Source organism: Corylus avellana, chromosome 7, assembly GCF_965113065.1.
Source record: "Corylus avellana chromosome 7, dhCorAvel1.hap1.2, whole genome shotgun sequence".
Taxonomy (NCBI): Eukaryota; Viridiplantae; Streptophyta; class Magnoliopsida; order Fagales; family Betulaceae; genus Corylus; species Corylus avellana.
Window position 1 is genome coordinate 28045304 of NC_142496.1, and position 15291 is coordinate 28060594.

At 35.2% G+C, this 15291-nt stretch overlaps 3 protein-coding genes across 5 annotated transcripts; all 3 read left to right on the top strand.

Moving 5' to 3' along the window:
- Positions 1 to 4289: 4289 nt before the first annotated feature.
- Positions 4290 to 8819, top strand: LOC132184193 (Agenet and bromo-adjacent homology (BAH) domain-containing protein). 2 transcript variants are annotated; one of them, XM_059597729.2, is made up of 7 exons: positions 4731 to 4819; positions 5665 to 5726; positions 6037 to 6128; positions 6239 to 6361; positions 6522 to 7364; positions 7485 to 7701; positions 7907 to 8819. In XM_059597729.2, the coding sequence occupies exons 2-7, from the start codon at positions 5708 to 5710 to the stop codon at positions 8410 to 8412; spliced, it is 1800 nt and encodes a 599-aa protein (XP_059453712.2). In that variant the 5' UTR covers positions 4731 to 4819; positions 5665 to 5707; the 3' UTR covers positions 8413 to 8819. The 2 variants fall into 2 exon arrangements, with proteins under 2 accessions (XP_059453711.2, XP_059453712.2); XM_059597728.2 differs by lacking the exon at positions 5665 to 5726 and having other exon boundaries at positions 4290 to 4819.
- A 1644-nt stretch (positions 8820 to 10463) lies between these two features.
- LOC132184518 (uncharacterized) lies at positions 10464 to 12180 on the top strand. 2 transcript variants are annotated; one of them, XM_059598181.2, is made up of 3 exons: positions 10464 to 10800; positions 10886 to 10967; positions 11865 to 12180. In XM_059598181.2, exons 1-3 carry the CDS (start codon positions 10684 to 10686, stop codon positions 12026 to 12028), a joined length of 363 nt encoding a protein of 120 aa, XP_059454164.1. In that variant the 5' UTR covers positions 10464 to 10683; the 3' UTR covers positions 12029 to 12180. The 2 variants fall into 2 exon arrangements, with proteins under 2 accessions (XP_059454164.1, XP_059454165.1); XM_059598182.2 differs by having other exon boundaries at positions 11871 to 12180.
- Positions 12181 to 12270: 90 nt separating this feature from the next.
- On the top strand, positions 12271 to 13307 carry LOC132184519 (Copper transport protein family). The gene is made up of 3 exons (XM_059598183.2): positions 12271 to 12616; positions 12715 to 12796; positions 12875 to 13307. The coding sequence occupies exons 1-3, from the start codon at positions 12563 to 12565 to the stop codon at positions 13054 to 13056; spliced, it is 318 nt and encodes a 105-aa protein (XP_059454166.2). The 5' UTR covers positions 12271 to 12562; the 3' UTR covers positions 13057 to 13307.
- The last annotated feature ends 1984 nt before the right edge of the window (positions 13308 to 15291 follow it).

Here is a 15291-nt window from a genome sequence, read left to right on the forward strand (position 1 = left end):
TTGTTACCACATCATTTTAATTTTTAAATAACGCGACACTATATACAGCGAATTTAAATTCTCTTTATAGTCAAAATTTTGTTTTGTTACTTGGTTGCATCTATAGTGTCATATCATTTAAAATTTTAAAATAAAGCGGTAGCATACACATCACTAACTAATAATAATAATAAAAGTTTTTTTTTTTTTTTTGAAAAATATGAAACTTGCATGGATGAAATTTTATGAGCATAAAGCTCTTACAATATAAAGCATACAACTCTAAAAAATCATAGCCAAAAGCTATGAAGGTTACAATGTCATAAAAATAACTTAAAACTTCCGCTAACTCATGTATAATTACATTTAAAGAACATATTCGCTTTGTGTAAACTAGATATAAGACATGAGTTGTCCAAATATAAAACAAAAATAAAAAAACAACTATAAACTAAAAATCTAGCTGTGAGAGTTAAGCCCCTACATTGATCTACTATACATTTTCAACCCGAAGGCCAGGACAACAAATCTATCATCAACCCGAAGGCTAGGACAAACAAAAAACAAAAACTCCACAAGCAGCAGCACGGCATCATAAACATCCCTTCAAAAGACACGCCTTAGCCGAATAAGACAATCAAATCTAAGGTTAAAAAGACTAAATTTGAATATAAATCTACAAACTAGATCTAAAACAACCCGCTAGAAACGGAGACTGGTGTAGTTTATAGAGAAGACACCAAATACTACTATCATGAAAGAAAATGAAAGAAAATTTAGATCTTTTCTTCTCTTAAAGTTCTTTTTAGTGTTGTCTAAAAAAAGAGAAAGATGAATTTTAGAGAGAAAAATGAGCCTCATAATAAAAGTTTGTTGCCTGAATGGATTTATGCAAATTTGTTGTTTTTATTTTTTCAGTATAAATTTATATGCAAATTTAAAATTTGAACAAATTCAAAATGTTGCCTAAACTTTTTACATGAAATCTACACAGCATAGTATTCAAACTTTGAACTTCCAAAATATCTATAATTGTACGAATTTTTTAAAATTTAAAATGTAAATTTGAGTTGAGTCCAGTCGTCGACCATCAAACCAAGCAGAAAAGGTTGAAAAGTATGCATTAGTCACGTTTGTATTTTCGAGCATTAATTCGTGGGTTATGGTAATCACGTAAGGCCGTGCTCCCCTTGTCCTTCCTCGCAATCAGAAACTGACAGGTTGAGTTGAGGTCACGTGAATATCTGGCAAACGGATGCTTCCAACTCAGCCGGGTCCATCGCGGTTACCGGGAAATTCCGGTGACAAAAAGTGGTTTCATTTGAGCGAGGCAACCGGTCAGATTCGTGAAGAATAAGAAAAAGATCCCGTATGACTTTCCCGCTCTCCTAGTGCTTCCCAGTTTTAGGGCCGGCCTTAGCTGTCTTTTGGAGCCATTTCCTATGGGTCACGTCACCTATTCTGCCTTTATTCATCACTCTCCACATTTTTTTGTTATATTATAATCACAATTAAATAATACGCCAATGATATTTGTAATGACAAAGTTGCTGTTTTGACGCTTTATTGGCGGGAATAGGATCATTCTATTTTTTAGTCTATATACAATTTTTTATTTATTTACTTTTTTTTTTTGATACGTCCGCATAAGAGGGAGGAGGAGAATTTGAATTAGTGACCTCCACTTCATTAAGTATAGTCCCAACCGATTGAGCTACCTCTTGGGAGCGTTTTTTTTTTTTTTGTTTTTTTTTTTAATTTTTTTTTATTCTATTTTAAATTGGCTAGTTGTATATATTGAATATATTGTCACACATTATTGATATATACATGATAAATCTTTCAATTTATTTAAGCTGACTTCATAATAAAATTACTTATTTACCAGCCTTTATATGGAATTAAATTATGCTAAAAATGAAAAAAAAAAAAATGAATTACTTAATTATAACCTCCTTAAAACTATCTTACATAAATATTATCGAAATATTTGTTTTCTCTCTCTGTCTGTCTCTAGCTCTCATGAGTGGTGATCGAGCACAATGGCATCGGGACTGAGCTTGACGGGGAGCTTGAATTTTTATTAATATTTATGTTTTAAGAAAGATATATATGTATAAAACAATAATAATTGAAATTCTTAACTAATTAACTCATATGGCCCAATGGAAAATTATATCAGCATAACAAGAGAACTCGCAGCAAAGGGCCCGGTCCAGTCTTTTTTCCCACTTGAGATCTTTTGTAAATAAATAAGGTCTTTTTTGTTTTTTTGGTCTCCCCACCATACCCAATTGCCTTTTAAAAGGTTGGAGAGGGACCTGTCGGGGTGTCGTCAATTATAACTTGCAGTAAAATTGCCACCAGTAACGGTCGTTAACACTTCACAGTGCGAAATATTTTCCAAGCGTGAATTCTGACTGCCTTGTCAAGCAATTCGAGCTCTTATTCTCATTCTCACTTTCATTTTCTCTTGGGCATATTTTTGAACGTGACACAAAAAAAAAAAAAAAAAAAGTATTTACTGTATTTAAAAGTTAATAATAATTTTTTCAAAATTTAATAATAATTTTTAGTACAACCTTAAAAAAATTGTGTATAGCTTCTTGTGTAATCGATGTGCTATGTCACAGAGAGTAATGCTCAAATTTATTTTTTATGTTTATTTATCATAATCATTTTATATCGATTAATATTTCATATTTTGAGTAACTTTTCATGTCAATTATTTTAAAAAACAAAGCGAAAGTTAGTAAAAATATGACATGTTAATCAATATAAAATAAGTGTGAATAATAAAAATATTTATATCTAATGATGATTTATAGTAGTGATTGTGGGTCTTTTTTCCCATTATGACCCAAGTTCTAAACCCCTCCCTCCTCTTACTTTAGGAATGTATTTAGCATAGTGGGCCTTAATGTGACTATGCGACTTTGTATACAAATCTCTTGTGTGGTACGTAACATGATATAATCTTATATAGTTATATATGAGCCGTTTTTCATCTTATTGACAAGTTTTATAAGCATGTGTAATTACGTTTTGAGATTCGGATCCTCTCCAATTGGAGAGAAATTGAGAATTCTCAAATTGTTAATCGTGATCCTTCAGTTTAAATCAATGGTTTATAAAATTATTTAAATCTCGTAAAATAAAAGTCAGCATTTAATACATCGGTTATACAAAAATAACCGGCATTTTATAAACCATTGAATTTAAAATGAAGGGTCACGATTAACAATTGGAGAATCTCAAATTTCTCTTCAATTGGAATGGATCTTAATTTTATATTTTGTGGGTTGTGGGGCTTTGTTGGCCCAATTCTCAACACCATCAATGTTTCGAGTTATAATTAACTTTCCTTAACTGTATAATTCATTGTTGAATAGTCACTTGGTTGAATATTATACTCCAAGTCAAAAAAATATTCAACGAGAAGAAAAACAAACACATGTGATCATGTCGGGTGTGACATAAGAAAAATATTATGATGCCTAATGCATAAGTGAGGATTTACTTAATAAGAAAGAAAAGGAAAATTTAAAAAGTTGTTTATGGAAGAAATGGTGAGTGCCTTGTTTTTATCGATTGCTTCCCGCGTCTTATGGGAAAAAAAAAAACATTATTTGTAATCAAGAAGAAACAATAATCTCTTAATAAGGTTACATGCACCGACGTACAAAACGAGTCATTACAAGTCTTTAAGATGTAGTTTAATTAACTAAGACTACATTTAATGAAATAGATGTCATTAGTTCGAATCCCTCTCCCCCCTCTTGTGTAGACATGTTAAAAAAAAAAAAAAAAACGAGTCATTACACATTGTCGATTTTTAGTTTACATTCTAAAGCACGATTATATTTTTCATAAAAATTTCCAGTATTTATGTCATATTAAAACATTTTTTAAATAAAAAAAATTCTCAAGACACATTAATAAACATAGGATTTATCTTAGGATCTGATGATGTCTAAATTCTAATTTTAGGGAAGATACGTGGTTTGGAAGCATGTATGCGTTATTTATGTTTTCAATAAATTCACTAATTATAGTAGATTTACGTGAGAGTTAAAAGTTAAGTAAAATCATTATCACGACAGCTGGCAATCAGACCGAATGAGTCTTTCCCTAACGCGCCGGCAACTACGGGCTCCACCACTCAACTTGTACGTTGTCCCTCCCAATATCACCATGTGATGGATATCGAAAAACCCGGTAAATTCGAAAATCGACCAGGGGCATTTTCATAAAAGGAAAAAGAAAAAGAGCCAAAACAAACTTCCCACCCATATAGTTAATCTCCGCAATTTCCTACGTCCTTCCTTCGTGTCATCCTCGCGGACCCAATCCCAGCCGTCCATCTCCAAACCCTAGCACAGTTGCGATTTTCCATTCAAATCTTTCTCTCCTCCCCCCCTCCTCATCTCCTTAAATAATAGAGAGAGAGAGAGAGGGGGGGAGAGAGAAACTCAAAACGCAAAGAGAGAGCGAGAGAGAGATAGGGTGTTCGGAATTGGAGTTTAGAAAGAGGGATTGAGAGGTTTGAGTTGTGGGATGGAAAGGTTGGGGGCGGCCAGAGAAACGACATCGTCGTCGGAGTACGTGAGCTGGGAGGAGGTGTTCGTGTCCAGCGACAAGGGCAGGAGAGAGGTCCATTACTTTCTGAAGAGGAGGGATGGAACGACAGATCTGGTGGTGATAGGGAAGGAGAAGAGCCTGAGGCACATGTCGTACCACTATGCGATTAGGGACCGAGCGCTCCTTCCCTCTTCGTCGTCGCTCTCGAAGCTCAAGTCTCGCAGAGAGGTCGTTGATTGGCTCAACTTCATCGTTACAGGTGCATATCCATACCCCTCTCTCTCTCTCTCTCTCTCTCTCTCTCTCTCTCTCTCTCTCTCCTTCCGTTCTTTTCGAAATTGGCTTAGGCTTTTTTCCCTTCTTTATTTTGTGGGTTTCTTTGGGGGTCCTGAGATTCGTCTGATTGAAGAAGAAAAGACGAGTCTTGTGTTGTTTTGTCGGTTCTTGTTTTCAATTCGGTTTGTGTTTGTGGTAAGGATTTATTTATTTTTTTTTTCCGGAGGGGGGTGGTGGAGTAAATTTGTTAGATCTGAGCGGGTATGATGAAGGTCTATGCAGAATTACATGGATTTTTTCTTGAGATTTTGTTGGGAATTTTCTTCCTTCAGATCCTTCTCGTAATTCACAAGTCAACAAATTGACGGAAATTGGGCGCGGTTTATTACAATCAGATTTCTTAAAGGAATTGGTTTTTGCAGAAGATCCATTTTTTACGGTTTTCAATTGGTTAAGAAGCCATATCGCTTTTTGGGTCCCCATTTCTGATCTGTGAGATGTTGAAACTTTATGAGTTTCTGGTTTGTTTGGACAAATTATCAAACTTCTAGGGTTTTTGCGTGTTTTCTCAATGTTCCCTTGCCTTTTTTTCGTATTCAATTTTCGAATCAGACCATCTTCCGTAATCTAGAGAACTCCAGACCCATGAATTTTCATAGAGCCACAACATTTGAGTATTGTGCTTTATTTTGCGGACTTTTTTTATTTTTTATTTATTTTTTGTTATTTTGCTTCAACCTCGACCTGTATTATCTGCCATGTCTGTGACTATGAGTTAATCTTCTGGGTGTTCACGTTATAATGAACTGACTGTGATCTGGGCTGCAGGATTCAATTTTTTAAAGAGCTGGTTGAGAGCCTCGGAATCCTTATGCCCCCAAAATTTCTAGGTTAAGATCTTTCATGGTCAAATTTTAATCATTTCGTCGTTAATAATATTCCTATGTATGTCTCGATTTATTCAGTTTTTCTGGTCCTAGTCAATCCTAAACCCTTTCGCTGATTCTCTGTACTTCTATGGGTTGTACTTTCCCACATGAAGTGTGTTCAGGTTGATAATCTGGTTGCGTATGTTCTTATATATAGCTGCAGATTTATTATTTCATGTTTTCTTGACAAAAATTGAAGTTTGTTTTTATCCATGCTACCTTATTTGTTTAGTTTTAATTGTATTCATTTTTTTTTTCCTACAATTTATAGATTCGCCACCTCAACATCAAGACACATCCCATTTGGCCGGTGTCTTTTTGGATGGTAGAAATGCTTGTGAGTTGGATGTTCAAACCTTGAAGGTAAGAATCATGCACAGCTGGTTTGTGATTTTCTGTCTATTTGAGACTCTGAAGGGTTTTTTATTTATATGATTGTCAATAATATTCTCTTTTTTCTTTTTTGGATCCAGGACACTCATTTAAAGAAGCTGGGCCATTATACAAAAGAATTTCTATGGTTAGGTTCACCTTGGACTTGCAAGAAAAAACGGAGGCATTATCAGTCTTTTCGCAGAAATGGTGTCAAAATCTCTGTGAGTGTTCTTTTCCTCATCTCATGTGGTGTTTTTGATTGATTATATCCATGTAGGTGTTGCGCACTCTTTTTAGGATATATTCTTTGGTTACGATTCCTCTGTCATCTTACTCATCCCATACTCTTTTGTCTCTCCTCTTCTCTTCCAAATCTGTTAGGTTAATGACTTTGTACATGTTTTAGCGGAAGAGGATAAGCGTCTTGCAGCTCACTTAGAAGACATGTATGAGGACTCTAGAGGCAACAAGATGGTTGTGGTACGATGGTTTCATAAAATTGATGAGGTTGGTGTTGTTTTGCCTCCCAATTTTAATGACAGAGAGATTTTTTTCTCTCTTTGTCTTCAAGATCTCAGTATTGAATGCATAGATGGGTTGGCTACTGTACTCAGTCCCCAGCATTTTGAGAAATTTCTGAATGAAGCTACACACACTCGGTTGGAACCATTTGTTTGCTACAAGCTGTTTGAAAATGATGATGTCAAGCCTTTTGACATAACACAAATTAAAGGTTACTGGAAACAGGAAATACTCGTATATATGTACACCCTTTCTCCTTCAAATGCTCAGGGGAATTCTCAGCATTTTGATGGTCTGAAAGCTGAAGAAAATGTCAATGATACCATTGGAATCAGACCTAAAAAGAGGCTTTGCCAGTCAAAAGAAGATGATGTACACTTGCAATACACTAACAGAATAGAGCCAATGCATGCAACGTTGGAGGATGTTCAAAATTTATGCAACAGTGGTATTGATAGAAAATGTGGAACTGAAATCTGCAGTATAAGAGGAGGAGGTTCTGCTGCCATTTTATCCAAAGGAGATGCAAAGCAGAATCCTTTGCAGTATTTAACTGTAGGTTCTCAAGTGGAAGTTCTCTCTCAAGACAGTGGTATTAGGGGGTGCTGGTTTAGAGCTTTGATCATCAAGAAGCACAAAGATAAGGTGAAGGTTCAATATAAAGATATTCTGGATGCCACAGATGAATCCAAAAAACTTGAGGTATGCAATCATTTTAACCAGTGTATAATTTCTCTTCTTTTTCTTTATTTTTTGAACTCATGGACAATGTCATCCCATATTCCTTGATCTTACTAGAAAGTTTTTGATTTGATGTTGAAGGAATGGATTATAGCATCCAGGGTTGCGGCTCCTGATCATTTGGGCCTTCGAATATCTGGGAGAACTACTGTTCGGCCGCCCCCACAGTGTAATAAAGGCAGAGTTTCGTGGGCTGTTGATGTTGGTGCTGTTGTGGATGTGTGGCGGCATGATGGGTGGTGGGAAGGCATTGTAGTACAAAAGGAAGCCGAAGATGAACTACATGTTTATTTTCCAGGTTTGAACATGATTTACTCCTTCAAGATCTATTTGCAGATTTCCTCCCTCACACAGTGCCCTGGTTCCCTCACGGGCCTCACCAACCAACCCACCCCCTCCAAAAAAAAAAAAAAAAAAACGCACACATAGCTCCATTTATTTAAATGCAAAATACTTTTGTTTAGCTTTCATTTTCTGATTATTAATTTCTTACTGTGGTGCAGGAGAAAAGCAGGAATCAATCTTTGGCCGTGATGACTTAAGACATTCCCAAGAATGGTTGGGAAGTGGGTGGGTACATGTAAAGGACAGACCAGACCTTCTTAACTTAATATTATCTAGCTCAGAAACAAAGCCAGATGCAGGGAAATCTTCTGATGGCAAACCAGCCCAAGCAACCGTTCCTTATAGCAGACATTCAAGGCAAGATGAAACTGGGTCTAGTGATTTTCGTTCGGACTCGGAAGATGACAAGGCAAAATTATTGGAGGCGGTTCGTGATCTTTCAAAGGATGATTTGCTTGCCCAGTTAAGATGGAAGTCATCCAGGAAGAGAAGACGTGGTGGTGGAATCTCTGTCCAGAAGCTGCGTAGTAAAATCATTTCGTGTGAGAGATTTTTAATTCCCACATCGATGAAGGTGGATCATGAGAACTGCAAGTACATGGGAGATTCTCTTTTCAGTACTTCGGTTGTTTCGTCTCTATCAAGCTTGGTTATGTCTAGGTGACTGGTTGCTTTTGTTGGGATAAGTCTATAGTTTTCCACTCCCCCCCCCCCCCCCCCCCCCCCCACCAAGCCAAAGTATATATATATATATATATATATATATATATGCCCATTTTTGCACCCTTGTTATGGCCTTGTCGTTCTCCCGGCAATGTCACCCTGGGAAGTTTCCTTTGAGTCATGGCATCCAGTTGTCGTAGTTTCTGTATTTATATGTAACAATAGCCTGAGAGGAGCCATAAAGCCCTGCATGTTTCAGGCAGAAATTTTGGGTGCAGTAGAATAACCTCGTAGAGCTCTAACTTCCTTTGTATAACTTCTGTCTTTCTTGAGCGTGGGTATGGGAGGGTTTCTACTCCATGTAATTTGTATAAAACTTGCTCGGCTTAATAAATTTCAGTTGTTCCATCTTCGAATTTTTAGCTCTGAAAGTTGCATGTGGATTCCATAATATCGATGTTTTTCAGACGTTTTTTATTTTATATTTCAGTGGTACGTTTCTAGGGTATGGATGGTATGTGGAATAATTTCAGGGGCAAGTGGATTCTGGACCTGTGCTGCTTGGATTAGGTGGTCCTGCAGTCTTTTTTATGGGCCTGTTTAAATTGCGTATCATTTGGAGTCCAATTGTATGGGATTCTTATCCATCCCTTTGTCGACGGTATGATAACTGGGATAGGGTAAGTGACTGTACTGTGATATAAGTGTTGATTTTAGCATTACTTTTTTTTTTAAAAAAAAAAAAATTATATTTCAATGTTACGCATGTAGAGTGTGTGGGGTTGAGAGGTGTTGCCTTTAGGTTATTGGGACAAAACTTTACCCGCCAATGGTAGGGCTTTTGCTCTGATTTGGTCTTGATATGCTCATAATATTAATCCTCTTTTTTTATGGGGTTGGTTAAATTTGGTATAATTTGATTAGTTCAATTGTAAAAGATTCCGATCCATTCCTTTGGGGGTTTAGATACTGCATTGTATTCCGTTGGACCAACATTATTTGTGACCATCGGGATGGCATATTTATATAACTTAGCATCATTGCCATTATTTTATTTTGTCTGGGGTTCATTATTTAATCATTATTATTATTTTTTTTTTTGTAAGACATTATTTAATAATTAGAATGACTAAGAATGGGTAGTGGTCATTCAGGTTGTGTGTCGTGTTGGCTTTCATCTTGTCTTGTTCTCATTTGATTATGAATTCTCTATATCAGCAACTTGAACTTCACTTTCTTTAGCATAAACATCATGCATCTTGATTTTGTAGGCTGCTGATGTATGCCAACTCTTTGCAAACCCGCCGGCCGGTGGAAAAAACAAGATTTCTGAATGGATATATTTTTCATAATATATATTTTTTTTGTGTATGCTTGTCTTATTGTTAACTTTAATTTAAAATGAGCTATATTACACTAACTTATTTTAAATGAACGATCTAAAACATGATAACAAATAACAGCGAAATGGTGGCTATTCATCAAAAAAAAAAACAGCGAAATGGTGGCTTCCATTCTCTCCCTTTTATTTGGTGTCATGTTTTGGACCGTTGTTTATAATGAATTGGTGTATAGAAATGTTGGAGACAGTCAGACAACGGCTTTCTAATTGACAACTTTTTGGATGGAATCTAGCCCAAACGGTCACTTGATGGACTTTGGTTACCATTTTTGACAACCCACAAGCAAGGATCCGATGGGCATCTTTCAACCTTTCAGACAATGAACTAAAAGTAGCTCAAATTTTCATTTGCTTACGGCAGGAGATTTGACGATTATTGGCAAAAACCCACCGAAAGTCGTCAAAAACCCCATGCCAAGCCGAATGATTGGCTCTCTTCGGCTAAAACGCTCTCTGACACGATTGATCTGATCCATTGAACTAAAAAGTGATTAATAAAGAGTTTGGTCATATAAGCAACCTCGTTGGAATAATTCAAGACGTTGAAAATTCTCCAACACTATGTGGGGCCCGTGTTCGTGAGTGAAGCATCTATGACAACTAGGCATATAGGTAAAGACCTTTTGGCTTTACCAAGCTAGTTTGTCATGGTCCAATGTCCATTATCTTGGTTTCGTTGTTCTCCAACTGCTGAATGAAAGCTGAAGCATCTCAAAGGATGGGATTGCTCTATCAGTATGGCAGGAGCTGTTCATAGATCTTTTTCAACTTCTCTCTGTCTCTCTCTCTCTGCAGTTAGGGATTGAACCCGATACCTTAATTGCGTTATATGAGGGCCCTCCTCTGTTTGAATGGTTACATAACGAAGGCATGGCTCTTGTTGATCAGCAGAAGAAGGGGCTTCCAGGAACTGGGATTAGAAAGTCAAAGAGTTTCCTGCTTTCTGAAACCAGCCTTGCCTCTCTTGAATCTTTAACCATGCCTCTTGTGTGTACTCTCTCTCTCTCTCTCTCATTCTGTTGTCTAAATTTCACTGCTTTATGGACTTATGCATGGTGTTTGTTCAGAGCAGGTCCAAGAAGTTGTTCTCTCAGCAGATATTCGATGTGCAGAATGTCAAAAGAGAGTAGCTGACATAATGGCGAGAATGAATGGTAAGATTTCAATAAGGCCTTCCATGGACTATGCATGGATTTTGAACCCATAAAGGAAATTTCTCTTACCCATTTTTCTCCTACCCATTTTGGAGAAAAACTTTGTCATTTCTAGAATTCTTTATTTCTTGGGTCGGAGGCGTTGAAGGGGAAAAAGTGGAAAACCATAGGCAAAAGTTGATAATTAGATATGTTATTGCTGTTATCCTTTTAAACATAAAGTTGCCCTTTACTTATTTTTCTCTTTAAGTAGTGGGTGGACCAGGGTGGTCCTAATTGCTTGCCTACTTTTCTCTAGTGGAAATAGCATGTGGTTTTGCTTGAAGTAAGAGGAAACAATAACTGTTCTACAAAGAACATTTATTACAGTTTGATTACTTGTCATTTTCTTAGAACTCTGCTTCCAGGCACATCCTTTTATAAACATTCTTGCTCTTCTCAAATTGGTTATTTGTCATTTTCTTGGAACTCTGCTTCCAGGCACATCCTTAAATAAATGTTCTTGATATTCTCAAATTGGTTAGTGGATATTTGCCAAAAAAAGAAAGACAGAAAGAAAGAAAACGATGGAATTATATGATTAAGCTTTATCAATAATTCCTAGTTAATGTATAGTTTAGACTGATTCTTGATTACATGCATGGTCTAGATATCCTATTGCAGTGATTTACACTTTGGGAGTTCTGAACGCAGAAATTGCAGGCGCATTCCATAGTTTATGTTTGAATACTTATGATCCTTGTAACTTTTTTATTCGGGGCATCCTCTTTAATCAAGTTGCATTGTGTGTATGAGTTGGATGGAATAACTGAAGTTTGAATCAATAGATCCAAAGATGAATTTGATTGTGATAATGATATTGTCAGGAAGCATCTTGATGTACTCATCCTTTGGCAGGGACAGATTCAGTGGTGGTGAATGTATTGGAAAAGAAGGTGACACTAACAAGTAGATATGCAGGTATTGGTAAATCATCCACACAGCAAGTCGCTGCCGTATATAGGAATCCTCTTGACAAAGTCGCCATGATTAGACGGATATTCCGCCCATCTCGCCGTTGATTACAACTCAGAAAGGATCCAGCAGGCCAAGGAAAATTTGTTGTATGATAATACTTCTGAGACTAAGTAGGCCATGTAGATAAGTTTCAAGTTACATCGATGAACAATAAATCAATTCTGCTGTATGTGTAAATCGGTTGGTTTATGAGTTTGCTTGGGTTTAAAGAGAGAGAGAGAGAGATGCAATAAGTTTTGTGCAACATAAAACCTTTAGAAAGAAGAAAGAGATGCTTTGTTGTGTTGCTTGAGGTAATGCAGAAAACGTAGCACATAAAGGAAGTAATGCTTGCCCTTGTCACTATGACATGAAATATATCAGGCTTGAACATTAAGTTAGGGATCATAAGCTTGTAGTTAATAGACGAAATTCTTTTTCTCCATCTGCACAGAATCAGATTCCAAAATGAAGGAGAAGAATTTCCAACAGACAATCCAAAAGTAGAAATATGATCGGTTGGTCCATGGTGGTCTTCCATATTCTCAACTCTCATCAATTCTTTTTCTGTATACTTTTTTGAGTAAACAAAAAAAAAAATGACGCAAACAGTGGTACCTAATCCTTCGACTTCCCTCTTCATGCCAGGAAAGGCAAGTTCTTGAGCATATTCAGAAACTCCCTTTCCCTTTATTGTCAAAACAAAACTAAATATTCTAATGAAGTTTTTATTTTCTCTGCATAATTGCAGTATTATTGCATGGTGATGAGGCTCAACATTGACTGCAATTCTTGTTGCAGGAAACTAAGGAGAATCATTCTAAACATGAAAGGTGAGTTTTTGTTCATTGAAATTCAAGTCCCAGGTACAAACCCAATTTTAATAACATCTCTCTCGTTTCATATTGAAGAAATAGAGTCGCATTTGATTGAGAAGCAGCAACGCTGTGTGAGTGTATGTGGGATATTTAGACCGTCGGATGTGGCAATAAAGATAAGAAAGAAGATGAACCGTCGAGTTGAAATTCTGGAAATTCAGGATTTCAGCGGCACCACAGAACAAGAAGACCAAAATCAACAGTCTACTGGCTAATTATTGTGATGATTGATATTTGCATAGGTTGGGTTTTAGGAAATTCTTCATTGACATGTAATATGTGAAAATATATATATAAAAAACATGTATTTTAACAACATATGTCAATTTAATCGACCAAGTTAAAAGAATTTACTCCAAAAACTTTGTCCTTTGCAAAGTCTGTGCTGCTATCTTACCTAGTCTGACCATGGCATCACCTTTTAGAAGGTTTGGCAAGCTTGGTTTTCATAGAACTTTGAGAGATTGCTGTAATCCAATCTCATTATATATGAAAGCAGAAGTTCTACTTCCTTTAAATGTTAAAGTGATGGCAATTTTTTACACAATCTGTAAAATAATTTATAAAATTAGTAAGTTATGATCGAAGAATTTGACATTTTTAATTAAATTTATTATATTAGAGTTGATCTATAAAATCTTATACTTTTATTTCAATATGACTCGAACCCAATAACAACATTTTTTACATGACCCGTGTTTTTATATGAATCCAACATTAAATTAGCGAGTTTTAGTTGATGAGTATGACTGTTTAATTAAATGGGTTAGGCTATACTTGATTTGGAAAGGCTAACATTTCCTACAAAATTATTCAAGTTCATAACAATTAGGAGAGACTAGAGAGAGTAAACTCATCATTAATAAATTTTGGAAATGAAGAAAAATTCAAGAGTAATGATACATTTCACATCTGCTTATTACACTTATGTTACACCGGCTAACATGATTGTGTTTTAATTTTTTAAGTGGTTGATATTATAAGTGACTTAAAACATGTAATGTCGACAAATGTGATATGACTGTAAATAGTAACATTATTCAAAAAGTAATTGGAAGCCTCAATATCTCTAACGATATACTTGTTAAAATACACTAAATCAGTGGCGGAGCCAGGATCTTGGTCCAGAACGGTCCATCCCTAAAATAAATTATTGTCCCTGTTGAATTTTTCACTATTTTTAAATATATTAACAAACAACTCATAACACAAAATATTTATAAAAATACATAACTTCTTTTATATAATTGTATTCATCCCTTCTTGTAAGGATACTTTGATAAAGCACTTTACTTTTGCAGTGTGGGAGCTTATTTATTATTATTATTATTTTTTTAAAAAAAAGTTCAAAAACTTAAAAAGAAATAAATTATTATAGTGGCCCCGTGACCCAAGTAATGGAAGGGGTGGCTGTATCTCCTGCATTGAGGGTGGCCAGGTTGTCATTATTTTTTTTGTTTCTTCTTTACAAAATAAAAATAATTTTTTCTATGTAAGGAGTCAGTTTATCACTTGTTTGGTTTTTTTTTTTTTTTTTTAACAAAAAAAAATTGATGAACTCCATTAAAAAAACGTGTTTCTCAAATGTGGATCCCATTAGAATATACTTTTTAAAGACAATTCTCATATTTATGTTACATTAAAATACTTTTTCAAAATAAAAAATACAAAACACTTGTCCTAATACATTAACAAACATTACCTAAGTATCTTAAATTGGAGGTTTATTTATACATTACAACAAAACAAAAAGTTCAAAAGTTGCTCAAGTGCTTTGGCGGCCAAGCATCGGGTGGTCCAGGGAGTGGCTTAACCACCCCACAATCCGTCTCCGTAGTATTTGATTTTCATAGTTACATGTTAAATCACATATTCAATTAAAAATGCATGTAAAGATTATATCATGATGAATGCTATACAAACTCTCAAATTTATAATAATCCAAAATGCTTATTTCTTGATGTGATAATGTAAATCACAATTGTCTAAATTTTAATGATAATTTATCTAAAATTTAATAATGATTTTCACTATCACATCAAATAAGTTTGAAATATAGTCTTATACCAATGAATTAACCTGATTTGAATTCAACATATGATATTTATGGCTGAAAATTTGTGACATGATCAATAAACTCAACACAAATTTAACATGTTAGTGTTAAGAAAATTTGACCTATTTAAATTGATGTGTTCGGATGGATTTTTTTTTTTTAATTTTTTTTTAATTTTTTGATATGTTCACAAGGAAAAGGGGGATGAAGAATTTGAACTAGTGATATTCACTTTATGAGATGTGATTTGCAGTTGATTGAACTACCCCTTAAAGACGTTAGAACGGATTATTATTTATATATATAATGCAAAATATATATGTTTCGATAGGTATAAACCTTAACATGTGAACCGTTTACGTCGACAACATTACCGGCACGTGCTTCATATGGT